The following is a 27,318-nucleotide window of genomic DNA, read 5'->3' on the forward strand; positions in this document are numbered from 1 at the left end:
AGGGAAGGGTGCAAGTATAAACAGGAACAAGAAAATCCGCAGAGGGGGCATAGAAGAGACCTAAGAGCCTCGGACATTAGAACACCAGATTGATGGACAGGATGTAATGGTTAGAAAGGACTGACATAACCCGAGACCAGGAAGAAAGGACGTTGGATAAAATTAGAGGAAAAAAGTTTATAAAAAGGGGAATTTCTTTCTATTTTTGGAATTAGTGTAATACTAATGAAATATCAGGGAATATGCTGGAAAGGAGCTAATTGGCTTTAGTAGAAAGGTTTGAAGGAGTTATGTATAAATATGGCTTAAACTTTGAAATTTTATGGTTTTTAAGGTAAGATAAGGTTAAAGAAATTAACGGTAAACTGAATAACAGAATATAGTAAAAGCTGGAAAGGATATGCTGAGCTAACAAAAAAAAAAAAAAGACAGATTGTTAAGATAAATTATTTAAATAAAAATTGAGAAACATGGGAAGAATTTGCTGAAATAATGAATTAAGTTAGAATACAAAAAGGGAGGTGTGAGGAGGTCCAAGAAACAAGCAAACGAAAGGATGTAATTTGGATTTGTATTTTTCTTTTGTATTTATGTTTTTTATTCTTTTTTCTCTTTTGTTGTTGTATTTGCCTGTTTTTTAAATCCTTTTTTATATACCTATGTATTTTTGAAATTTTGAATAAATATCATTTTAAAAACCAAACAAAAAAACCCCAAAATGATATTCAGTTATATCCAAACAGACATGCAAGCCTGCTCCTTGATCTTGAGAGCCACCAAGCAAAATCTGGTCATGATCTCTTAAGAAGTGTTCAAATGCATAGTGAACAAGCAACTTTTCAAAATATTGTGTGTGTGTGTCAGCCTGTATGATGAGTCCCTTCAATGGAGCAATGCACACAGCCGAGAGAGGCACTCAGTCCAACAAGTAGGAAAACTACTCACAACTGGATGTCCAGGAAAATGCGCTTCTCCTCTCCGACGTGCACCCTCCAGACACAGTCCTCGCCCTCGGCATAGGGCTCCGGCCAGTTGGGGGAAAGGATCACCCCTGCCCCGGTGGAGAGCTCCCCTCCGCACATTGCTGTAACATCAAGAGAGGCCAGCGTTAAATGGCCAGGATGCAGCTCAGAGCCACTTGGGAAGGCCAGATCTGAGCCGCCTCTGCTGTCGTTTGCTAAGGAGTTGCCCATGGAGTCTGCTCAGCCTCTGCTGAGGATGAGATCTGCTCCTGGGGAACCAAAAGGTAGTGGCAGGCCTTGGCGCGAGGCTGCTGTGAGGTGAGTGAAGCAGAGGGTGGCTTGCTCTGGGCAAAGGACAGAAAGACCATCTGAGAGCAGCACAAGTAGCAGAGGTGCTGCTGGACTGAGACCAGAGTACTAGTGCCCTCTTAGCCAGTCTCAGCCTTACCTACCTCATAGAGTTGTTATGAGGATAAAATGGGAAGAAGGAAAACCATGGATACATTGGCTAGGGTACAAATAATATCACCAACTCTCCAATCCCTGTAGTTTTGTATATTATTATTATTATGCAAATTGTAAGGAGAAGGGTGAATCTATACATGACACACATATTGCACAGCAGCTGCCCACCCTGGTGGTTGGTCCTTCTGCTCTGGTGGGTGGGAAAGGGGCCTAAGAGTGGCGGCTAGCTGACCCATGTTGGCTGTTCAGTTGACTTTATGCCATTTTTTGTTTATCACATGTTCATTATTGTACCCTACCCTGAGATCTACTGTGATGAAGACTAGCCTATAAATGTGCCTAGCAAACATGCAGAAATAACAAAGGCAAGGGCCCCCTGTGTGAATGGCCCCCTGCAACCATTGTTATGCCCATTTTCATCCTGGTACAAAACAACAGAAAGAAGAAAGAAAGAAAGAAAGAAAGAAAGAAAGAAAGAAAGAAAGAAGACTTGTGTGTGCGCATGTGTTTGTGAAAAAACATCCCCCAAGAACAGGTGAGCTGAAGCCCTGCGGTACAGAGGTCTTCCCACTCCTTCCTCTCACCTCTGCACAGTGGCTCAGTGTCATTCCAGTAGGGCTCCCTGATGTTGATGCACTCAATGATGGCTGGTCCTTGCTCCAGAGAGTGGCCAGGTTCACAGGTGAACTCCACAATGGTCCCAAGGTTGTAGGTGGGATCAGAGGTGGTGAAGTTCCCATTCTGGATGTACGGCTCATAGCAGTGACCTTTCTCAAAAGCTTGAAGGGGAACAGAAGGACAGCCATTGTTTGCATGCACAACCCCCCCACCTCCTCCCTCTGCCAGACTGGGCCCTCCTCTGCTTGGATCAGGCCTTCCCTTCTGTATTCTAGACAGAGAGAAAGAGGAAAAGAGGAATAATGAGAGGCAGAGAGGCAGGAAGCACAACAAAGAAGGACTAGGAACTTGTAAGAACATGAGAAGAGCCTGGTGGATCAGCCCAAGGGCCCACCTAGTCCAGCATCCTGTTCTCACAGGGGCCAACCAGATGCCCTTTATGGGTAGCCCCAAAGCAGGAGCTGGGCACAGCTGCCACTCTCCCCTCATGAAACTTCCATCAACTGGCATTCAGAAGCATCCTCTGAGTTCCAGTGTTATCTGAGAGGGAGAAAAACTTTCCTCAACCCATACAGAAAGTATAAATAATTTGGGACAAAAGGTGAATACTAATACAGAAACCATCCATAAATTGATACAGGAATCTACTTTGATTCGACAGACCGCAGAGGAAGCCAGGGAAAAAGTTGCTGTTGTAGAAGATAAAGTAACACAACTGGAGGCAGAGAGAGTCCCAAATCTACAGAGGCAACTTGATGACCATAAGCTGACGCTTTCTATGATCAAGCTCAAAGAAAAAGAGACAAATTTGAGGATTAGAGCTGTACCTGAACTGGAGAAGGACAGTTTGATAGAATTTCTCACGCAGGAATTTGCTGATTTTTGGGAATTGGACTTGGAGCAAGAGGAATTCAGAATTGTGAGTGCCTTCAGACTCGGAAGAGGGGGGGAAAGAAAAGAGTAGAATAAGAGACTGTTTGATCATCCTCCGAACTAAAGAAGAGAGAGATAGAATTTTGGGTTGGCACTAACTGAAGACTTTGGAAATACAACAGTCAAGAGTGGAAATTTGTAAAGACGTTCCGAAATATCTTTTGGATTTTACGTCTAATTATAGAGATTTGGTCGACCTGCTGAGAAGGAGTAAAATTATCTTCAGGTGGGAGTTTCCCCAAGGTCTATCTTTCAGTTTCAAAGGAAGGAAGATAAAAATAAGATCAGTAGAAGATAAAGTGAAGTTTTTGGATAAATATGAAGATCTCCAGAAGGGACTTGGGAAAGAGCCAGAAGTACTGGATAGAAGACCATCAGACAGAGGACTAGAGCAAAGAGCATTGGACAGAAGATCATCAAATAAGGGAATATTGGATATATCAACATATTCCTTTGGACTGGATCCCCCAGTGAATGTGACACCAACAACACCAACAGAAGAAGAGCAAGCATTGGGTGCTGTTGGAGGAAAATCAGAGTAATTACACCATGGTGTTGCAAGTATTGAGTTGGAATGTTAATGGACTGAACGCCCCAGAAAAAAGGCGGAGTCTTCCATTTATTGAAAAAAGAACATTTGGACTTGATTTGTCTACAAGAAACACATGTGATAAGGCTACACAGGAAGATATTGAGCAATAAAAGATTGGGCCATGAATTTATTTCATTGGATAAAGTTAAAAAAAAGAGGAGTAGTACTTTATGCAAAGGAGAGCCTATCACCGAAATTTATGTTTAAAGATGAACAAGGAAGATTTGTTGCAATTGAAATTCAATCACAAGGAGGACTTCCGGGTTAGCGCCAACGACTAATGGCGGATTCCCTCTGAGCTCCGGAGGGATCGGCTCCGTGGGATCGGGTCTTACCGCTGCGGTGAAGCGGGGACCCTCAAAAATCACAGGCGGGTGAAGCCTGTGAGCGTGGGGACTCGGTGGGCACCATTTGCGCCCCCCCAAGCCGTGAAGGAGCCTTTTTAAAGGCTCCGGAATGGGACGGGGTGAGCGGCACGGTGCTGAGAGTCAATTGCTTCTTCCGTGGAGTGAAGCCACACAGCCGTTTGTCGGAGAGCGCTGACTTCTTGTGAACAATTGGACTCTAAAGCAACAACCCGTGAGTAGTACGGAAATTGGAACTTTAAAGAAAATTTCTTAAATTCGGCATGATCGGGGAAGGTCTAAACAGGAAGTCCACCTTCCCTCTCTGTAAACAACTTAAAGCAAAGGACCTGTTAACTAAGGTCGAGGAGAATTTTTATTCTTTTTTCTTGTAAAAGATCTTAATTTCACAGTTTGGCATTATAAGAACTTTATTGGAAGCAGGGGAACCTGCAGAAAAAGAACTAAAATTGGGAGCTGAAGCGCCACCCCCCCGGACCCGGGAGTGTTTTGCGAGAGCCTGGTGATGAGGTAAAGAAGATCTTGACAGCTGTCAAACTAGCTGTCAAGACGCAAAAAGAGGACTTTGTTTCTGTTGCTTCTGCTGGTTACATTTTGTTACAATCTGCTCCTGAAAAAGGAAGGGCTGATACAAACTAACTGAACTTTTGGATTTGCGCTGAAAGGAACACCAAGGAACTAAAACTCCCCTAGAGGGGGCTTTGGGACATTACAAAGAATGGCTGGTGGAGGAAAAATACAGGGTGAACTGAACAGAGCATTTGTTCTCTTGGGAAAGTTGCAAGGTCAAATTGATGTTTTGGCTACAAATGCTACAACTTTGGATTTAACAGTGAATACTTTCATCGAATTTGATAAGGACAAGGATCTGACGCAGGAAGCCTACCCAACTGGACAAATAGAGAAATTTGAGAGCTTTGAGAATTTGGAGAAGGAGATATATGTTGTCCCTGAAGAAAAGGAAGGGGGAGCTGTAATTTTGCAGATGTTAAAGGAGAATGGTAATTTGAGGCCTGACATGATGGCAACAAAGGAAAACAAAAACCTGATGTGGAAAGTCCGGCCTGAATTGGAGAGTGAAAAGTGGAGAGATCTCCTTATGTGGAGATCTGAAGACCTAAGGATTACAAATTTGATTAAGGTGGAAGATAGAGCTTTGGGGACATTTGGATTTGAAAGAAGTATGAAACAAGATCTGGAATACCCCATAGGCTTAGTCCTTAAGTATAAAGGCCTGGATGGAAGAAAGGTGGATCCTGTTGGGCCGGAGCTGCCCCGAGATTTGGTTTTTAATATTAAGGACTATCAAAAAGACCGGCAGAGAGGAAGTGAGAGAGAATTAAGAGCCTTGGACTTGAGATCTCCAGGCTGATTGTATATTGAGACTGATGGACACATGTTGGGGACTGAAACCGGGAAGGGGGCATGGGTGGAATAGAAATTGGGAACTCAAAGGGTATATAATTATAATTTCTTTTTCTTTTTGTCCTGTTATTTATATGAAAATTGGGAAAATCGTGGAAGGGAATTTTAGTCGACCTTAGAGAAATGGTTTAAGAATAAGTATTGAAGTATAAGTTTGGATGAGAGTTAAGATTGGATAAAGTAAAAGTGGTTTTTAAAATAAATTAAATTAAATGAAAACAAGGTTGGAAGGATATATAGGGAAAATGATTAGATATAGAAGATTAAGCAAAAATGATTTGAGGAAATGGATGAAAGAGAGAAAGTAAAATAATAACATATTAAAAGAAATTATTAAGTTAAAAAATAAGGTTGAAAGGACTTGCTGAAATAAAAATCTGAATTTGAATACAGAAATGGGAGGTGTGGGGAGGTCAAGAAAATAAGTAAAAGGGAAGTAGTTATGTAAAGGATTTGATTTTTTTTCTTTTTTCTTTTTTAATGATTGCATTTTTTTCTTTGTATTTTTCTGTTTTTGTGTTGTATTGCGTATTTCTTTTTGTTTTTTGTTTTTCTCATGTTCTCTTTGTAATCTTTAAAAAATCTGAATAAATATTATTTTTTTAAAAAGAAATTCAATCACAAGGAGAGAAATTTTTGATAGTAGGTATCTATGCACCAAATGAAGGAAAATCAGAATTTTTAAAGAAGTTACATGAGACTCTAATGGACTATATGGATTACAATATGAACTTGATGGGAGACATGAATGGAGTGGTGTCTACAAATATGGATAAGGCACAGAGACAGGTAGTCACCAAAGATGGTAGATTACGAAAAACTTTTTTTGACATGACTGAAAATATGGATTTAGTTGATATTTGGAGAATGAAGAATCCTTTGGGAAGAGAGGGAACTTTTTTCTCTGAAGCTAAAATGACATGGACAAGAATTGACCAAATTTGGATAACTAGAGGTCTGGTTCCGAAAACTAGCAAGGTGGAGATATGCCCCAAAACTTGTTCCGACCATAATCCGGTGAAGATGGAGATGAAATTGATGCCAATTGGTTCCTTTAGATGGAGGATGAATGATACTTTGTTTAGGAATGAAGAAGTGACCAAGAAGGCCCAAAAAACATTGAGAGACTATTTTGAGATAAATATCAACACTACAGTGGAAAAAAAGTAATCTGGGATGCAAGTAAAGCGGTTATGAGAGGATTTTTGATACAACAGAATGCAATTAAGAAGAAAACACAAAATGAGAAAAAGGATAAAATCCTGGAGAAAATAAAGGAAGGAGAGAAGAAACTGAGAGCAAAACCAAAATCACAGGAGATCCTGAAAGAGATAAAGTTATATCAAGTACAATATATGAAATTGATGAATCAAGAGATAGAATGGAAGATTAAACAGATGAGACAAAAGACATTTGAATCGGCAAATAAGTGTGGGAAATTGTTGGCCTGGCAAGTGAAAAAAAGACAAAAACTTAATACTATTACGAATTTGGAAGTGGAAGGAAAAAATATACAGAATCCAGTGGAGATCAGGAAGTGCTTCCAGAGGTATTTTAAACAACTTTATACACAGGAGAAGCAGAAAGAAATGGACATTGATCGTTTTTTGAAAATAAATGGTCTACAGAAAATCTCCCAGGAAAATAAGTTAATGTTGAATTATAAAATAACGGATCAGGAAGTGGAAGGGGCCATACAGAACATGCAATTGGGTAAATCTCCAGGACCAGATGGTTTGACTTCAAGATATTATAGATCTTTGAAAGAATGGCTAATACAACCATTGAAGCAAGTCTGTAATGAAATATTGGAAGGGAAAAGGGCACCAGAGTCGTGGAAGGAAGCCTATATTACACTTATACCGAAAACAGAGACTGAAAAGACACAGTTTAAGAATTACCGCCCCATATCGCTGCTTAATGTGGTTTATAAAATTTTTGCAGATATTTTGGCTAAAAGATTAAAAAAGGTGTTAGTAGAAGAAATTCATAAAGACCAAGCGGGCTTTCTCCTGGGCAGACATCTGTCTGACAATATGAGGAACATAATTAACATTTTAGAAAAACTACAAGTGAATATTAATATTAAGGCAGTTTTGATATTTGTGGACGTGGAGAAAGCTTTTGATAATATTTCTTGGAATTTTATGAAGAAGAATTTACAGGGGATGGGGGTAGGTCAAGGTTTTGAAAATGGTATAGGTGCAATTTATTCAGAACAAAAAGCAAAATTAATTGTGAACAATGTAGTTACAGAAGAGTTTAAGATTGAGAAAGGAACACGACAAGGTTGCCCAATCTCTCCACTGCTTTTTATATCGGTCCTGGAGGTTGCAAATTATAGATAAGACGGATTGTTTCAAGAAGTGGCAGACATTTCCATATTTGTCTGGCAGGGCAAGAAGCCTAGAATAAAATTTAAGATATTAACTGATGCTAAAGAAAGAGGTGGATTTGCCCTGCCAGACCTTAAACTTTACTATGAATCAGCTGCTTTTTGCTGGCTGAAAGAATGGCTGCTTCTTGAAAACACTGATGTGCTGGATTTAGAAGGTTTTAACAATGTATTTGGTTGGCATGCATATTTGTGGTATGATAAGGTAAAAGCACATAAAGCATTTAAAAACCATATTGTTAGGAAAGCATTGTTTAATGTTTGGATAAGATATAAGGACTTGTTAGAAAATAAAATCCCAAGATAGTTGTCACCAATGGAAGCGAAGGCACAGAAAAAACTCAATATGGAGGCCAAATGGCCGAAATATTGGGAAATTTTGGAACAAGATGGAGACAGAGTAAAATTGCAGAGCTTTGAAAAATTAAAAAACAAAGTGCGAGATTGGCTTCATTATTACCAAATAATGGAGGCATATAACTTGGATAAAAAAGTTGGCTTCCAGGTGGAAAAATCAAAATTGGAAACAGAATTGTTAGATCCCAAAATTAAGAATTTGTCAAGAATGTATAACTTGCTGTTGAAATGGAATACTCAGGATGAAACGGTGAAATCTGCTATGATTAAATGGGCACAAGATGTTGGACATAACATAATGATGGCTGACTGGGAATAGTTATGGACTACAGGTATGAAATTTACGGCATGTAATGCCCTAAGAGAGAATTTAATGAAAATGATTTACAGGTGGTACATGACACAGGTCAAGCTTGCAAAAATTTATCATTTGCCCGGAAATAAACGTTGGAAATGTAATGAGACTGAAGGTACATTCTTTCACCTTTGGTGGACATGCCCAAGGATTAAGACATTCTGGGAGATGATTTATAATGAAATGAAAAAGGTATTCAAATATACCTTTCTGAAGAAACCAGAGGCCTTTCTCCTGGGCATGGTCGGCCAATTGGTGCCAAAGAAGGACAGAACTTTCTTTATGTATGCAACAACAGCAGCAAGAATACTCATCGCGAAGTATTGGAAGACACAAGATTTACCCACCCGCGAAGAATGGCAGATGAAGTTGATGGACTATATGGAATTGGCGGAAATGACTGGCAGAATCCGAGACCAGGGAGAAGAGATGGTGGAAGAAGATTGGAAGAAATTTAAAGATTATCTACAGAAATATTGAACTATAGAAAAATGGTGGAATGAAGTTATATGGCTCTGGCAGAAATGTTATAAGGAACTAGGTACAGATAGATTGTTAATGTATTAACGGGAAAAAATAAGGTTAGAATATGTTAAGATTAATTACAGGACAGAAAACAGATGAAGATGGAAAGGAATTGCTGAAACAGTTAATTGAAGTGGAATACAAAAAGGGAGGCGTGAGGAAGTCAATGAAACAAGTGAATGAAAGTTAAGATTGAAAATATTGGAAGTGTTTTTAATTGTTTTTGTTTTGTTTTGTTAATTTAATGTTTCATGTAGTGTTTTTGTTTTTGTATTTTATTATATTGTCATGTGTCAGGGAATTGACATCAGATTGAGAGGTGGAGGCAAGGCTGCACAGCGATGCAGGAGAGGGGACCAGCAGGGGGGAAGGAATTCAGCGTAACACCAGTAGGGAAGGGAGGGAAATGGAGGATTCGGAGAGAGGTCTCCAAAGACCCTTCACCCGAGACTAGTGGGGAGAGCGCGGACACGCCTCTGCCTTCCCCTTACTTGCGCAGACGAGTTCCGCGCAGGGAGAGTAGGAGGAGACTTGGCATCAAACAGCTCTTATGCTGGAAGAGGTTCAAGAAATGCCCACTGACGGATTCTGCAAGTGACTGACCAGCCATGGAGTGTGAGCTGTCAGCCAAAGCATGGTTGGCCAGGCAATCTAACCAAAACTGAAGGCAACTTACGCACAAGTAACCCCTTACAACCATTACAGCAATCCGTCAGTCACTGAAGTTGTGCACAGGCAGGGGACCATGAGCCAGACTGGAGGTGTCGGTGAAGCGGGGCAAGCTGCGAGTGTGCAGGATCTTGTGGAGAGGAACCGGGACCTGGAACAGCATGTAGCTCTGCTGACGGCGTGGCTGGATGAAAGGCGAACTCAGGATGCGCAGGTTAGACCCACCCCCGTGGCGAGGAAAGTGCCGGGACTGGTACACACGTTTGGGGGGAAGCCCCAGGACTATAATGCGTTCCGAACGGAAATAGAGTACGCTTTGGAACTGCAGCACGATGACTTTGCTGACGATGCAGAGAGGGTGGCATACATCATGGGGCACCTTCAGGATGGGGCGCGTGAATGGGTCAGACCCCTAATGGCCGCGCAGAATGCTGCCATGAGGGACGTTCGGAAGTTCCTCCAGGCGATGGACGCGATGTATTCAAGCCAAATTGAGCAGGGTGTGACCCAGCGGGAACTGATGAGATGCAAGCAGGGGGATCTTTCCGTTAGAGACTATTGGTCCCGTTTTGCGATGTTAATACACCGGCTGGAATGGGACCTAGATGACCCACCTATTCAGATGCTGTTTGAGGAGGGGTTGTCCCCAACCGTGAAGGGCGAGCTCTCCCGCGCGCAAAGCCCGCAATCTATGGACGAATTGACCAAAGCTGCGCTTGCGATAGGAGCCCGGCAGGAAGCACGCGCTTTGGAAAGGCAGGAAGGGAGAGGAGAGCGTTACCCTGACTACCACATTCCTGAGATGCCAAAGCAGCCTTCAGGGTCCATTGAGCCAATGGAAATCGATGGGGGGCGCGCGCGAGAGGTTTCAAATGCCAGCAAAGGACACAAGAGGGAGGGAAAGGATGGCAAAAGCACCAAGAAGTGTTTTCTCTGCCAACGGCCAGGACACTTTGCCAGGGCCTGTCCACAAAGAAAGACTTGGCAAGGGATGGTGGGAGCCGCTGGTAGTGAGGAGGAGGTGGCGGAGGACAAGGTGCAGGGAAACGCCAACGCTTGGCTGCCCACAGGGGGGCACAGCAGCCAGGCGAGCAACTAATGGAAGTGCCCCAACCAGACCCACCCAAGGCGTCAATAGCCATAGAGGTGGTGCTAGAACTCCCAAATGGACACCCAGTCAAGGTGAAGGGGCTGCTGGATTCAGGCAGCTCCTGCATTTTTTTCAGCAAGGAGTTCGCACTAGAGCACCAACTCCACCTGCTGCCACTTGATTTTCCCCTCCAAGTCACCACGATAGATGGCAGGGAGCTGCTGGGAGGGGAGGTGACACATCAAACCCCACCAATGAGAATGAGGGTTTCCAGACACACAGAAACCATTGCCTTTCACGTGGCCACGCTAGCAGGACCCCCAGTAATATTAGGCATGAGCTGGCTAGCTCTACATGATCCAGTGGTGGCTTGGCATCAACGGACAGTCACCTTTGGGTCAGCTCACTGTTTGGAGCACTGTCTGGGGGGGGAGCCCAGGTGGAGGTTGGCCAGAGTGGCAAGAACGGCACTGAAGCCGAGAGGAGAGGTGCCGCCACAGTACGCTGACCTGCAGGAGGTCTTCAGCGAGAGGGAGGCGGACAGGCTGCCACCACATAGGCCCTTTGACTGCCAAATCAACCTACTCCCTGGGGCGCAGCTGCCAGTGGGTAAGCTGTATGCTATGTCGGACCGGGAGATGCAGGAGTTGCGGAACTTTATTGACAAGAACCTAAAGAGGGGTTTCATAAGGGAATCTAAGGCAGTGGGGGGCAGCCCTGTGTTCTTTGTGGACAAAAAAAACCACGGATCAGCCCAGGCTGGTCGTGGACTATAGAAGGTTGAACCTTGTATCGGAACCCGTGACCTTCCCAATGCCCAGAATTGATGACATTCTAACTCGGGTAAGGAAGGGGAAGATCTTTACCAAGCTGGACCTCAGGGGAGCATACAATTTGATTAGGATGAGGGAGGGGGACGAATGGAAAACCACCATGTTCACTCCCCTAGGGGCCTTTGAGTACCTGGTCATGCCATTTGGATTACAATCAGGCTCAGCCTGTTTTCAAAGCTTCATGCACCATGTGCTGGGCCCCCTGCTGTACAAGAACTGCGTAGCATTTCTGGACGACGTCCTGATCTATTCGGACAATGAGAAACAGCATGTCCAGGACGTCAGGGAAGTGCTAAAGAGACTCCAGAAGCATCAGTTATGGGTCAAGCTGGAGAAGTGCCAATTTCACGCCAGAGAAGTGGAATTTCTGGGATACAAGTTGTCGGACAGGGGCCTAGCCATGGACCCCAGCAAGGTGCAGGCGGTGCTGGAATGGAAGACCCCCAAAACCCGGAAGGATGTGCAGAGGTTCCTCGGGTTCAGCAACTTCTACCGGAAGTTCATCAAGAACTTCGCCCACTTGACCGCACCCATCACGGATTGTCTCAGTAGCAAAAAGAAGTTCGTCTGGACTGAAAGTGCCCAACAATCCTTCGAAAGACTAAAGAAGGCGTTTGCGTCGGAGGAACAGCTCCTGCACGTGGATCTGCAGAAGCCGATGAGGCTGGAGACAGACGCGTCAGACCGGGCCGTGGGAGCGGTATTGCTGCAGCCAGGGGGGAACCAACATGCCTGGAGATCATGCGCCTTCTTCTCACGGAAGCTAAGCAAGTCGGAACAAAACTACACGGTGTATGATCGTGAACTGCTGGCAATTTACGCAGCCTTTTGGCAGTGGAGACATCTACTAATAGGGGCCCAGCACAAGATTCAGGTGTGCACGGATCACAAGAACTTGGAATATTGGAGAACGGCTCGAGTTCTCAACCAGAGACAGATTCGATGGGCACAGGAGTTCTCCAAGTTCTTTGAGATCCAGTACGTGCCGGGAAAAGAGAACGTGAGGGCAGACGCGCTGTCCAGGAAGCCGGAGTACACGGAAGGAGAAGGACCGCCGAAAGTGAGACACATGTTCCCAGAGGAACGATGGGTGTGTGGGGGAGCATTGGTTGGGAGACGAGAACTAACCGAGCTGATTCGCCAGGACGAATTCGCCCAAACCAGGATCAGGGAACTCAGGGAAGCGAGGGGAGACCAGGGAGGCTTTGAGGAAAGGGAAGGACTGCTGTACTACAAGGGAGCAATGTATGTACCAGGGGAGGCCTTGCGGGAAAGGGTGCTCAAACAGCTTCACGACAATCCAACAGTGGGGCACTTTGGGCAACACAAAACTATGTTACTGGTTACTAGGCAGTTCTGGTGGCCAAGGGTGAGGGAAGATGTACGAGAGTATGTACGAGGGTGTGACCGCTGCCAACGGGCTAAGGGGGAGAGGGCTGCCCTGGCAGGGTTGCTGGAACCCTTACCCACACCGGGAAGACCCTGGGAGGTGGTGTCTATCGATTTTATGACAGATTTGCCCAAGTCTAGAGGGAAGACAGCAGTCATGGCAGTAGTAGATCTGCTAACCAAAATGTGCCATTTTATAGCGTGCTCACATGCAGTAACAGCAGAGGAAACAGCCAGGTTGTTTGTGGACCACATCTTCAGGCTGCATGGAGCTCCTTCGAGGGTTATCTCGGACCGCGGGAAACAATTTACCTCGAGGTTCTGGAGGAGGCTCATGAGCTTGTTGCAGGTAGAGGTGGGATTCTCGACGGCGAGACACCCGGAGACCAACGGGCAAGCAGAGAGAGCGAACAGTATTTTACAGCAATACCTACGCTGCTACGTCAATGAGAGACAGAACGATTGGGTAGAGAGACTAGCACTGGCTGAGTTTGCATACAATAATGCTGAGCATGTGTCCATGGGGATGAGCCTGTTCATGGCTAATTATGGGTGTCACCCCAGGGCCTTTCCTGGGAAGGGGGAGGAAGGGTGGAGCGTACCCGCGGCAGAACAGTTTGTGGAAGAAATGGAGGCCCTGCACCAGCAGCTTAAGATGAACCTGGAAAGGGCGAAGGAAGTCTACAAGAGGCAAGCAGACAAGCGTCGCCGGGAAGGGGAGACTATAAGGGTGGGGGACCGGATGTGGTTGTCCACCCAAGGGCTACCCTTTAAGGGAGGGTGCAAGAAATTGCGGCCAAAATGGCTAGGACCCTTTGAGGTAATGCAGCAAGTAAACCCTGTGGCATTCAGGCTCAAGTTGCCAGACAGCATGAAAATCCACCCGGTGTTTCATAGGTCACTGATCTCACCGTACAGGGGGGAGCAGAGGTTCTGGGGGGAAGGGGGAGTAGGCCCTACACACCCACAAGTAGAGGAGCGGGAACACCACAACCAGGTGATGGAGATCCTAAATTCGCGGTGGCGGGGGCGGCAGGTGGAGTACCTGGTAGCTTGGGAAGGGGAGCCCGAGTCGGAAAGCACATGGGTTCCCGCAGGGGAGATAGGTGATGGAAATCTGGTGGAGGAGTTCCACGAACGGTATCCGAGGAAGCCCAAACCAATAGAGAGATTCTGGGAGGAGCAATTTGGGACCACAGACGAGGAGGAGGATTTTGTGGGTTTTCCTGCTTCCGAAGAGGAAGAAGGAGAAACGTCAGAAGAAGAGGAATCGGACTGGGAAGCCCGCCCCGCGCAAAGAGACCGGAGCGGGTGGGAAGCGGGGTTTGAGTCCTCGGAGGATGATAGCAGTTCCTTCCGGGGATTCCCTGCATCGTCGGCCGAAGAGAGAGACGAAGTTACGTCACAGGGTCGGGCCGGGGGTGGAGGGGGTCCTGGGAGGGAGGTGGATGTCAGGGAACTGACATCAGATCGAGAGGTGGAGGCAAGGCTGCACAGCGATGCAGGAGAGGGGACCAGCAGGGGGGAAGGAATTCAGCGTAACACCAGTAGGGAAGGGAGGGAAATGGAGGATTCGGAGAGAGGTCTCCAAAGACCCTTCACCCGAGACTAGTGGGGAGAGCGCGGACACGCCTCTGCCTTCCCCTTACTTGCGCAGACGAGTTCCGCGCAGGGAGAGTAGGAGGAGACTTGGCATCAAACAGCTCTTATGCTGGAAGAGGTTCAAGAAATGCCCACTGACGGATTCTGCAAGTGACTGACCAGCCATGGAGTGTGAGCTGTCAGCCAAAGCATGGTTGGCCAGGCAATCTAACCAAAACTGAAGGCAACTTACGCACAAGTAATCCCTTACAACCATTAAGGTAAAGGTAAAGGTACCCCTGCCCGTACAGGCCAGTCTTGACAGACTCTAGGGTTGTGCGCTCATCTCACTCTAGAGGCCGGGAGCCAGCGCTGTCCGCAGACACTTCCGGGTCACGTGGCCAGCGTGACAAGCTGCATCTGGCGAGCCAGCACCAGCGCAGCACACGGAAACGCCGTTTACCTTCCCGCTGGTAAGCGGTCCCTATTTATCTACTTGCACCCAGAGGTGCTTTTGAACTGCTAGGTTGGCAGGCGCTGGGACCGAACAACGGGAGCGCACCCCGCCGCGGGGATTCGAACCACCGACCATGCAATCGGCAAGTCCTAGGCACTGAGGTTTTACCCACAGTGCCACCCGCGTCCCTTTACAACCATTACATCATGTTTAATTCTTTTTCTTTCTTTTTGTAATCTTTAAACACTTAATAAATATTATTTTTTTAAAAAATAGAGCACCATGACTTTTTGCACCATCCATACATGAGAAGGAACTATCAGTGGAATTGGAACCAGCCCCAAGGTTTGCATAGGTAAAAAAAAAAGATTTGAGAGTAAGACAGCAGATTTGGTGGAGGCGGGGGAGGGTAAGGTTTCAAAACAGCCCAGTGAGGACTGTGCATATTAGTGTCCACAGGAGGCTGATTCAGGGAAGGGGCAGAAAGCCAGAGCAGGGGCGGGGGGGGGGGGGCGCGGGGCGGCGGAGAATCCTGAACATCTGCACTTGCTGCAGGTCCAGGGGCATAACCAGGATTTTTGTATGGGGACAGGACTTTTGTTAGGGGAGCAGAAACAAGCTTTCTGCAGTATGATTGGTCAGTTAAGTATTTTTATTTATTTACTTGATGGGGGGGCAGCACATGGTCCAGCTTGTTCAAATAACAAAGGATGAACGTAGACCACCTTTCTGAGAACTCTTCTTTCTGTCAGCTATCTCTGATTGGCATGAAGCAAGGGAACTTGGCTGACACTAAAGGTTTAAAACAATATTTGTCCTTTCATACTTGAGGGATATGTCACATTTCTGGTGCTTGCATGTGAGAATCCATGTCACTCTAATTGATTTAGGGCTTTGCTTTGTCAGGATACCTTTTGTGTGAGCAGGGAGGAATAATGAGAGGGCTAAATGCAATCTTAATTATAACTGAACAGAATAGCAAAGAACAAAGCATCATCCTCTACCCAAACAAATGATTTTGTTTTAAAAAGATGACTTAAATCTGCTCTACTGGTCAGTTTCTATATCTCACTTGTTCCCTGTTTCTGAGCGAAGCCTCCTTCCTTGCAGCTCCAGAACATTTTCTCCCTTCTAAAACATTTGCATCCAGCAGTGTTTGATCTGCCTTGAGTATTTCAGCTCCAGGTTGCAAAATACCTGCTGGAGAACAAGCGGTAACATCACACGCTGTGTTGGCAAGCGGTGTATTAATAAGGACTGAGCTGGGATGATACGGAGATTGTGCAAAGACAGTGGAGTGTAGCAAGACAGATCCGCAAATGCAGAAGAACACATTTTCATGCCACGGGCTGTGGATTGCCTGAGAAAGATGCAAAGAGAGTCGTGACTGCAACCCTGAGTCTTTTTTCTTTAAAAAATCCCTCCTGACGCAAAGCCAGCACAGATTCCCCATCCCCCGAAAGTTCCTTGTACACTGCCCAGAAACACCGCCTTGCCTCAGGTCTTGTTGTGGGCTTCTCCAGGGGCACCTGTTTGGCCACTGCTGGGACCATGGCTTTGGGCTGATCCAGCAGCCAGATCTCCATCTGCTCTTCATTCCCTGGTGAGGAGCTGGAATCAAGGAGATTTCTCTGCCTGGAAGGCCATTTCAAAATAATCCCTGACACCACCAATGTGACTGGAGACAAAGAGATACAGCAGCCTATGTAGCTGCTTTAGATAATGCATTTGTCTTTTATAATCTTATTTGGCTTTTCAAGCTTGCAACGGGATCCACTCTTTGCATTCAGTTTTGCACACAGAATACCTGGGGGTGGGTGGGAGAGAGAACTGTTGTTCCCTACATTCTAGATTAGGAGCTGCCACTACGAGAGTGGATGATGCCCCCCTCTTCCTGACTCACACCACATTTCATGGCAATCTCCTGAGGTTTCCATGTCCAACTTGTGTCTCTGCACCCCTGCATCTACCCAGCTGTATTTATATTGCATATGCATTCCGGGTTGATGTTACAGGAATGAGAGGGTTGATGGTCCAAAATGCTCAACACTTCAACAGAAAAGTGGGACTTTGGGGGTTATCTAGCCCACCTCTCTGGCTCAATGTAGGATCTGCAACTACAGCTCTCCCCGACAGACAGCCGCCTTAGCCTCTAAGAACGTAAGAAGAGCCTGTTGGATCAGGCCAATGGCCCATCTAGTCCAGCATCCTGGTCACCCATGGGATGCCCCAAAGCAGCACCCAGGGACAAGAGCCCCTCCCCTCCTGTGGTTTTCAGCAATCACAATGCAGAAGCATTTCTGCCTGACTGTGGAGGCAGAGCAGAGCCCTCCTGGCTAGCAGTCCCTGATCACCGTCTCCATTCAGCAGTATAATTCTCTTTTAAAGCCATCCAAGCTGGAAGCCATCCCTGCCTCCTGGGGGAGCGAGTTCCAGAGCATCACTATGTGCCTCCCCCTTCAACACACACATACCTTCACTTGCCACTACCTCCCACCCCAAGTGCTCTTGTGCAGGCATGGAGTACAGCTGGCCTTCCAGATGTGGTTGGACTCCAACTCCTCCGGCTTGTGCCTGCCGGCCATGTTGGTTCGGGCTGCAGGGAGTTGTCGTCCAATCCCATCTGGAGAGCACAGATGTCCATTCCTCCTCTTTCCTGGTAGGGAAAGTGCCTCTGCCCTCTGGTCCTGCTGGTTGCCCTCTTCCACCCAGCCCAATAGCATCCTTGTTGAGCTAGGATCACTGGAACTGCCCACAAGACAGCTTTGGGGTGGTGGGCTGTTGTTGTTTCAGCCAGATTTTGTGGGGGCCCAGGCTTCACCCCTGCAGGGCCTTCCTTACTGCCAGACCAACTGAGCCTTGTCCCCTTTATAACTGGACAGGCGAACCAGCAGTTTCCCCAGCGCCTGGCAAGTGTTGCAGTGAAAATTGCTGATGCCCAATGAGGCCAACTCTCTCTGCTCTTGCCCAGGACATTACAATCAATGCCTGGATTAATTGCCTTAATCTATCATGATCAGCAGGACTGCAAAGGGACTCCCTGCTGCATTTCCATCATCATCAGAACCGCAAGTGGGGAGGGAATCACCTTCGAAGCGGATGTTGAACGTAGGGATGGTGCTGGGGTCCTCCGAGGCAAAGTCAATGCGTAAGGTGGTGCCCTCGCTGATCACCCCCTCAAAGGGGACGCTGTCGCTCTGGTGGGAGTTGTAGAGCACGGCCGACTGGTTGCTGTCTCCGTTGTAGACCAGTATGCTGCAGGTGTGGGGGATGGGACGGGACAGGCACAGGGTCAGGAAGGCCAGGCGGAAGGTCCAAGGGCTCCCTCCCAGAATCCTCTGCTGCCACCTGTCCCAGCTTGCCTAAGGCAATTGCTTGCTTTCTGGGAATTGTCCCTCTTTTGCCTTTGGGAAGAAGGAGTCTCCTAGGCGCAACTCTAAGAATATTTCCTAGACTCTCCTTTAAAAATCTCCCCTCCCCCCAGCGCCATGTGCCCTCAATAATAACATTATGATGAAAGGAAAGATAAAAGTGCTGGGACAGCAGACATGAAAGCAATGAGATCCAGCAAAGCTATAGCATCCCTGCACAGACACATCAAAGAGGAGGCAGGGATGTCTTCAACCAGTACACATTCCCTGTTTGGTTTCCCTGGCCCTGCATCCCCCCAACCCCCTCCTATTAATGAAGCAATCATCTGAGCATGTGCAACAGCTGTCTCAAATGGAAACACCTTGTTGAACTGTGAAGTTTTCCATTTGGATGGGAGCTGATTTGAAGGGAAACCCATCAAACAGCTGCATTTTTCAAGAAACTACAGGATAGATATGGATTGTGGTTAACCTTGTGTGTATATATCTTCAAAAGCCAGTGGAGGGAGTCATAGAATCATAGAATCATAGAGTTGGAAGAGACCACAAGGGCCATCGAGTACAACCCCCTGCCAAGCAGGAAACACCATCAGAGCACTCCTGACATATGGTTGTCAAGCCTCTGCTTAAAGACCTCCAAAGAAGGAGACTCCACCACACTCCTTGGCAGCAAATTCCACTGTCGAACAGCTCTTACTGTCAGGAAGTTCTTCCTAATGTTTAGGTGGAATCTTTTTTCTTGTAGTTTGGAACCATTGCTCCGTGTCCGCTTCTCTGGAGCAGCAGAAAACAACCTTTCTCCCTCCTCTATGTGACATCCTTTTATATATTTGAACATGGCTATCATATCACCCCTTAACCTCCTCTTCTCCAGGCTAAATATGCCCAGCTCCCTTAGCCGTTCTTCATAAGGCATCGTTTCCAGGCCTTTGACCATTTTGGTTGCCCTCCTCTGGACACGTTCCAGTTTGTCAGTGTCCTACTTGAACTGTGGTGCCCAGAACTGGACACAGTACTCCAGGTGAGGTCTGACCAGAGCAGAATACAGTGGCACTATTACTTCCCTTGATCTAGATGCAATACTCCTATTGATGCAGCCCAGAATTGCATTGGCTTTTTTAGCTGCCGCGTCACACTGTTGGCTCATGTCAAGTTTGTGGTCAACCAAGACTCCTAGATCCTTTTCGCATGTACTGCTCTCAAGCCAGGTGTCACCCATCTTGTATTTGTGCCTCTCATTTTTTTTGCCCAAGTGCAATACTTTACATTTCTCCCTATTAAAATTCATCTTGTTTGTTTTGGCCCAGTTCTCTAATCTGTCAAGGTCGTTTTGAAGTGTGATCCTGTCCTCTGGGGTGTTAGCCACCCCTCCCAGTTTGGTGTCATCTGCAAATAGATCAGGATGCCATTGAGTCCATCATCCAAGTCGTTGATAAAGATGTTGAATAAGACCGGACCCAAGACAGAACCCTGTGGCACCCCACTAGTCACTCTTCTCCAGGACGAAGAGGAACCATTGATGAGCACCCTTTGGGTTCGGTCAGTCAGCCAGTTACAAATCCACTGAGTGGTAGCATAGTCAAGACCGCATTTTACCAGCTTCTTTACAAGAATATCATGGGGCACCTTGTCAAATGCCTTGCTGAAATCAAGGTAGGCTACATCCACTGCGTTCCCTTCATCTACCAAGCTTGTAATTCTGTCAAAAAACGAGATCAGGTTAGTCTGACATAACTTATTTTTCAGAAATCCATGCTGACTATTGGTGATCACAGCATTCCTTTCTAGGTGCTCACAGACTGTTTGCTTAATGATCTGCTCCAGAATCTTCCCTGGTATTGATGTCAGACTGACTGGGCGGTAATTATTTGGGTCCTCTCTTTTCCCCTTTTGGAAAATAGGGACAACATTTGCCCTCCTTCAGTCTGCCAGGACTTCGCCTGTTCTCCAGGAATTCTCAAAGATGACTGCCAGTGGTTCTGAGATCACATCTGCCAGTTCTTTTAATACTCTTGGATGCAGTTCATCTGGCCCTGGAGACTTGAATACATCTAAACTAGCCAAGTATTCTTGTACTATCTCCTTAGTTATTCTGGGCTGTGTTTCCTCTGCTGAATCATTTGCTCCAAATTCTTCAGGTCGGGCATTGTTTTCTTTATTGGAGAAGACTGAGGCAAAGAAGGCATTGAGGAGTTCAGCCCTTTCTGTGTCCCCTGTTTGCATTACACCATCTTCTCCTCTGAGTGACCCCACTGTTTCTTTCTTCTTCTTTTTGCTACGAACATACCCATAAAAGCCTTTTTTGTTGCTTTTAACCTCTCTAGCAAGCCTGAGTTCATTCTGTGCTTTAGCTTTTCTGACTTTGTGTCTACACGTGCTGGCTATTTGTTTGAATTCCTCTTTGGTGGTTTCCCCCCTTTCCCATTTTTTGTACACATCCTTTTTTAATCTTAACTCAGTTAAAAGTTCTTTAGATAGCCACCCTGGCTTCTTTAGGCACCTTCCATGTTTCCATCTCATTGGTATTGCCTGAAGTTGTGCTTTTACTATCTCCCTCTTAACAAACTCCCAGCCATCATGAACTTCCTTTCCTTTTAATATTACTGTCCATGGGATCTCACCCAGCACTTCCCTAAGTTTTATAAAGTCGGCTTTCCTAAAGTCAAGAAATTGAGTCCTAGTATGCTTGGCTGCTCCTTTCCGCTGTATAGTAAACTTCAGAAGAGCATGATCACTCACGCCTAATGATCCTTCCACTTCTACCCCACTAACCAGGTCATCAACATTGGTTAGGACCAGATCTAAAATGGCTGTTCCTCTTGTTGCTTCTCCCACTTTCTGGACAATGAAGTTGTCTGCAAGGCCAGTGAGGAATCTGTTTGACCTTATGCTCTTGGCTGAGTTTGACATCCAGCAAATATCTGGGTAATTGAAGTCCCCCATTACTACTATCTCCCTTCTTTTTGCATGCTTGGCCATCTGTTCCAGGAAGGCATCATCTATGTCCTCCGTTTGGCTTGGGGATCTATAGTAAACTCCCACAATGAGGTCCCTGTTATTCATCTCTCCCTTAATTTTGACCCACATGCTCTCACTTTGGCTTTGAGGTTCTAAATCTTGGATCTCTTCACAGGTATACACATCTCTGACATATAACGCCACTCCTCCTCCTTTCTTGTCTGGTCTGTTTCTCTGAAATAGATTGTAACCCTCCATTATTACATTCCAGTCGTGGGACTTATCCCACCAGGTTTCAGTGATGCCTATTATGTCATATTTAGTTTGCTGTACCAAGAGCTCAAGCTCATCTTCTTTATTACCCATGCTTTGCGCATTAGTGTACAGACATTGAAGTCCATTAATCATTCCCCCGTGTCTCTTATTTAAGGATTTTTTCCTCCCACCACTAGGTCTGCGTGCTGTTTGCTCCATTTGGTCTATGACATTTGGATGATCATCTTCATCAATTGATAGACTCCTACCTTCAGGAGCACTGTCTTCCTCCCCCACATTAGTCAGTTTAAAGCCCTCCTGATGAGGTTTCTGAGATTTTTGGGAAAAACATTCCTCCCAACCGTTGTGAGGTGCAGCCCATCTCTTGCCAGAAGTCCATCTTCAAGAAACTGCAGTTCGTGATCTAAGAATCCAAACCGTTCCTGTTTACACCATTTGCGAAGCCAGCTGTTCACTTCCACTATTTTTCTCTCTCTCCCTGGGCCACGTCGTTCAACTGGGAGGACAGATGAGATGACAATTTGTGCATTTAATTGCTTCAATTTCCTGCCCAGAGCCTCATAGTCTCTTTTGATCTTCTGGAGGCTATTGCTTGCAGTGTCATTGGTTCCCACATGAACCAAGAGGAAGGGGTATTTGTCAGTGGGTTTTATGATTCCTTGCAGTCGTTCAGTTACATCTTGGATCTTAGCCCCGGGGAGACAGCACACTTCCCGAGACATCTTGTCAGGCCCACAGATCACTGCTTCTGTTCCCCTCAGTAGGGAATCCCCTATCACCACTACACGCCTCCTCTTAGGTTTGGTCGGGGTTCTTCCGTGATCTGTCTGTTCCAAGGTCGCCTGCACATTCCCTGAGGACTGACTTTGCTGCTCGTCTTCATATACCTGATCGACTGTAACAAGGGAGAGATCCTCAAATGGAGTCTGCTCTTCGTCTTCCATGCTAGGGGAGAGGACCTCAAAGCGATTGTGTATTTCTAAACAATCAGAGCGAACCCTGGGCCTCCTACTTCTCTGAGTCACGTTTCTCCATATATCTGGCTCCTGTGTTGGTGAACTAGCCTCCTTCTCAGGGGAGTCCCCTGTCTCCTCCTTGGTGGAGACGGTGTGCTCTGTTGCTTCCAAGAAGAGCTCCAGCTCTCTAATTCTTTGGAGCGTAGCCACACGTTCCTCCAGTTGCTGGACTTTGTCTTTTAAGAGGGCAATCAACATGCAATTGCTGCAGGTAAAGCTGCCTGCAACCTTTGGCAAGATGGCAAACATTGTGCAGGAACCGCAGGCGACTGCAGCTGTTCCCTCACTCTCCATCTTGAGAACGTGTTGTTGGGGCTGGCTACAGCGGTCCTCCATCATAAGAAGCGTGCAGACAGGACAAGTAACTCCCCCCCCAAAAACCCTAGGTATCCCCCAACAAACGTTTGAGACTAGCTCCCCTAAATCTAGAGATAGATCAAATTGCGCGCACCGCTGCCCTACAAGCTCTGATAAGCTCCTCCCACAGCTAATCACCTACCTCAACAGAAACCCTGCCCCCTCTGACCTTTGCACAGGGAGAGCAGCTAATCAGCCACAAGAAACACACACAGGAGAAAACCCTTTTGGCTCCTTCTTCAGCCGCTGCCCTACAAGCTCTGATAAGCTCCTCCCACAGCTAATCACCTACCTCAACAGAGTCTGGGGGTTGCAGAGTAAGCAGCAATGTCGTGTGTGGGGAAGCATCATAGCTCAGTGGCAGAGTGTCTGCCTTGCAAGCAGAGGGTCCCCAGGTCAATCCCTGGCCATCTCCAGGAGTGGTTGTGCAAGAGCCCTTCCCGAAACCCTGCGGTGCTGCTGCCTGCCACTGTTGACAATTTTGGGCTTGTGGGCCTGATAGACAGGCTTGGTATACAGCAGTCTCCTCTGTTCAGTCCAATGCTCTCTCTGTTTCTCTAGTTCACATTTGGTTCAGCTCCCACCTCCACACCTCCATTTTTTAAGAAAACAACAACTAAGAGCAGGGGATTACCATTAACAACTCTCTGTGAGCCCTTTTGCGACTCTCTCCATCCCATAATTTTCCTCTTGGTGAATTGTCCCACCCTGCTCATTCCTCTTGCCCCTGCTCCTGCATGAAGCCATTATTTTAGAAGGATTATACAAGCTGAAACTCTCTCTCCACCTATGTGTTTACTGCAGTCATAAACAGATGTTTTACTCTTGGATTTCACTACAGCTCATAAAGTTGCTTTATTGCCCATTACCAGACTGCATTTTCTAATGCTTCTTTAAACACAAGCGTCAGTTCCTTAAACAGCCTTGTGTGTTGCAGGAGGCCTTCTGTCGATTGGTGCTGCTCCTTGAGGCTTGGGGGTTCCAGCAGGATTGTTCTGGGGTTGGGAGGAGAACTGGGCTCTGAACATGTGGCTTCCAGGCTACCAGGACTGGCAGTCATGTAAGGAAGAGAGTGAACGGCCTTCCCTTCCCTTCTGTCACAGGGACGATTTTGAAGACCATGTTTGTTTGTCAGACATTTTCACCAATACAATCCAACCTACTTTTCTCTTCTCATCCCAGACCTGTGGCGTAATCGTTCAGTGTGTCTGCCTGTTAACCAGAAGGTTGGTGGTTCAATTGCTGATTCTTTGATTTCTTTTCTTTGCTATGTTTGCACCTTTTTGTTGTCAATAAATAAACAGTTAAGGTAATTTCCCTGAATAACTCATCCATCAGAATTATTGGGAGGGGGCAGAATTTTGCAGACAGATCTGGAGTGGGGCCCAGTGGATTTGCACATCTTAGGTGTTTCCCCTCCTTCCCCAGCAGATGCCAGCTGGGCCACAATTCAGAGATCTCTGCACTCACTGAGCTGGAGCAGCAGCTGTAAGGAGACCTCACCTTTGCTTGTCTCCCAGCAGGAGCCTCTCAAAATGCAGGTGGAGCTTCTGGTCCCCCTGGGTGCTGATGGTCCAGGTGCACAGCATGCTCTCAGTGTGATTCCTCCAATGAGTCGGGGCCAAGATGCGTCCGATGATGGCGTTGTGCACTGTTCCTCCACAGGGTGCTAGAGATGCAGGTGGGGGGGGAGAGAGAGAGACGGGTGTGTGTGTGTGTGATCATCAGACAGTGACATCTTGCACCAGGCGCCCACATCCTTGCACTCCCAGCTCTGTATACCTGAGCAGATGGGCTCTGGGCTGCTCCAGTGCGGCTTGGAAGCATTAATGCAGGTCAGAACTTCTGGACCTTCCAGCTCATAGCCCAGGTGACAGTGGAAGCGTGCTGTGCCACCAGGATGCAGGCCCATGATGGTGACTTCCCCAGAATCTGGTCTCCGTGGGAAGCTGCAGCTCAGCATAAATACTGCAATGGAAGTGAACAGATGGGATTACAATCAGGCCCTGGAGGAGCACCTACCATGTCCCTAAGGGATGTAGCATATCTAGGCTGCTGGGTTTTGCAAGACCGTGGTTGTTGAGATCCTGTCTCATGAATATCATCTGGCCAATGGCAAGAGAGAACATAAGAACAGCAGAGCCTTCTGGATCAGACCAGCACCCCAATTGGAAGGAATCCAAATGTTCTGTATCCTCCAGGCATGCTTGGAGTTGTTCAGCAACCACCCACTCAATTACCTTGCCCAAGAATGGAAGATTTGAGACTGGGCAATAATTGGCCGTATTGGCCAGGTCCAAAGATGGTTTTTCTAATAAGCGCTTTAATAACCGCCTCTTTCAGCAGGTCTGCGAAGGCTCCCTCACAGAGAGAAGCATTCACCATCCTATGGAGCCCATTGTCCAGCCCTTCCTAGATCACTTTTATGAGCAAGTTGCCTTATTATAATAATTATCTGTCTATATCAGAAGGAAGTCTCTTTGTGTTTAACGGGGCTTACTCCCAGGTAAGTAGGCACAGGGTGTTGTTGTTGTTTATTCATTTAGTCGTGTCTGATTCTTCGTGACTCCATGGACCAGAGCACGCCAGGAACGCCTGTCTTCCACTGCCTCCCGCAGTTTGGTCAGACTCATGTTTGTAGCTTCAGGAACACTATCCAACCATCTCATCCTCTGTCGTCCCCTTCTCCTTGTGCCCTCAATCTTTCCCAACATCAGGGTCTTTTCCAGGGAGTCTTCGCTTCTCATGAGGTGTCCAAAGTATTGGAGCCTCAGCTTCATGATCTGTCCTTCCAGTGAGCACTCAGGACTAATTTCCTTAAGAATGGATGCATTTGATCTTCTTGCAGTCCATGGGACTCTCAAGAGTCTCCTCCAGCACCATAATTCAAAAGCATCAATTCTTCGGCGATCAGCCTTCTTTATGGTCCAGCTCTCACTTCCATACATCACTACCGGGAAAACCATGGCTTTAACTATACGGACCTTTGTTGACAAGGTGATGTCTCTACTTTTTAAGATGTTGTGTAGGCTTGCCATCGCCTTTCTCCCAAGGAGCAGGCGTCTTTTAATTTCGTGACTGCTGTCACCATCTACAGTGATCATGGAGCCCAAGAAAGTAAAATCTCTCACTGCCTCTATTTCTTCCCCTTCTATTTGCCAGGAGGTGATGGGACCAGTGGCCATGATCTTCATTTTTTTGATGTTGAGCTTCAAACCATATTTTGCGCTCTCCTCTTTCACCCTCATTAAAAGGTTCTTTAATTCCTCCTCACTTTCTGCCATCAGGGTTGTGTCATCTATATATCTGAGGTTGTTGATATTTCTTCCAGTGATCTTAATTCCGGCTTGGGATTCATCCAGCCCAGCCTTTCGCATGATGAATTCTGCATATAAGTTAAATAAGCAGGGAGACAATATACAGCCTTGCCGTACTCCTTTCCCAATTTTGAACCAGTCAGTTGTTCCATATCCAGTTCTAACTGTAGCTTCTTGTCCCACATAGAGATTTCTCAGGAGACAGATGAGGTGATCAGGCACTCCCATTTCTTTAAGAACTTGCCATAGTTTGCTGTGGTCAACACAGTCAAAGGCTTTTGCATAGTCAATGAAGTAGAAGTAGATGTCTTTCTGGAACTCTCTAGCTTTCTCCATAATCCAGCGCATGTTTGCAATTTGGTCTCTGGTTGCTCTGCCCCTTCGAAATCCAGCTTGCACTTCTGGGAGTTCTCGGTACACATACTGCTTAAGCCTGCCTTGTAGAATTTTAAGCACAACTTTGCTAGCGTGTGAAATGAGTGCAATTGTGCGGTAGTTGGAGCATTCTTTGGCACTGCCCTTCTTTGGGATTGGGATGTAGACTGATCTTCTCCAATCCTCTGGCCACTGCTGAGTTTTCCAAACTTGCTGGCATATTTAGTGTAGCACCTTAACAGCATCATCGTTTAAAATTTTAAATAGTTCAGCTGGAATATCATCACTTACACTGGCCTTGTTATTATCAGTGCTTTCTAAGGCCCATTTGACTTCACTCTCCAGGATGTCTGGCTCAAGGTCAGCAGCCACACTACCTGGGGTATAAGAGACATCCATATCTTTCTGGTATAACTCCTCCTTGCCACCTCTTCTTGATGTCTTCTGCTTCTGTTAGGTCCTTTCCACTTTTGTCTTTTATTATTGTAATCTTTGTGGACGCGGAGAAAGCCTTTGACAATATTTCTTGGAGTTTTATGAAGAAAAACCTACAGGGGATGGGGGTCGGTCAAGGGTTCGAAAACGGTATAGGTGCAATTTATTTAGAACAAAAGGCTAAATTAATTGTGAACAACGT

The 27,318-nt window shown here is 46.3% G+C and overlaps 1 protein-coding gene across 1 annotated transcript in view; it reads right to left on the reverse strand.

Moving 5' to 3' along the window:
* SEZ6L (seizure related 6 homolog like) overlaps positions 1–27,318 on the reverse strand; it is a 193,078-nt gene that overhangs the window by 36,441 nt on the left and 129,319 nt on the right. The window contains 5 exon segments of the mRNA XM_081842598.1: positions 946–1,084; positions 2,012–2,206; positions 18,100–18,266; positions 24,493–24,658; positions 24,772–24,957. Coding sequence (XP_081698724.1) covers positions 946–1,084; positions 2,012–2,206; positions 18,100–18,266; positions 24,493–24,658; positions 24,772–24,957 — 853 coding nt within the window.

The sequence above is a fragment of the Podarcis erhardii genome (assembly GCF_964252035.2).
Source record: "Podarcis erhardii genome assembly, chromosome: 15".
Classification (NCBI taxonomy): domain Eukaryota; kingdom Metazoa; phylum Chordata; class Lepidosauria; order Squamata; family Lacertidae; genus Podarcis; species Podarcis erhardii.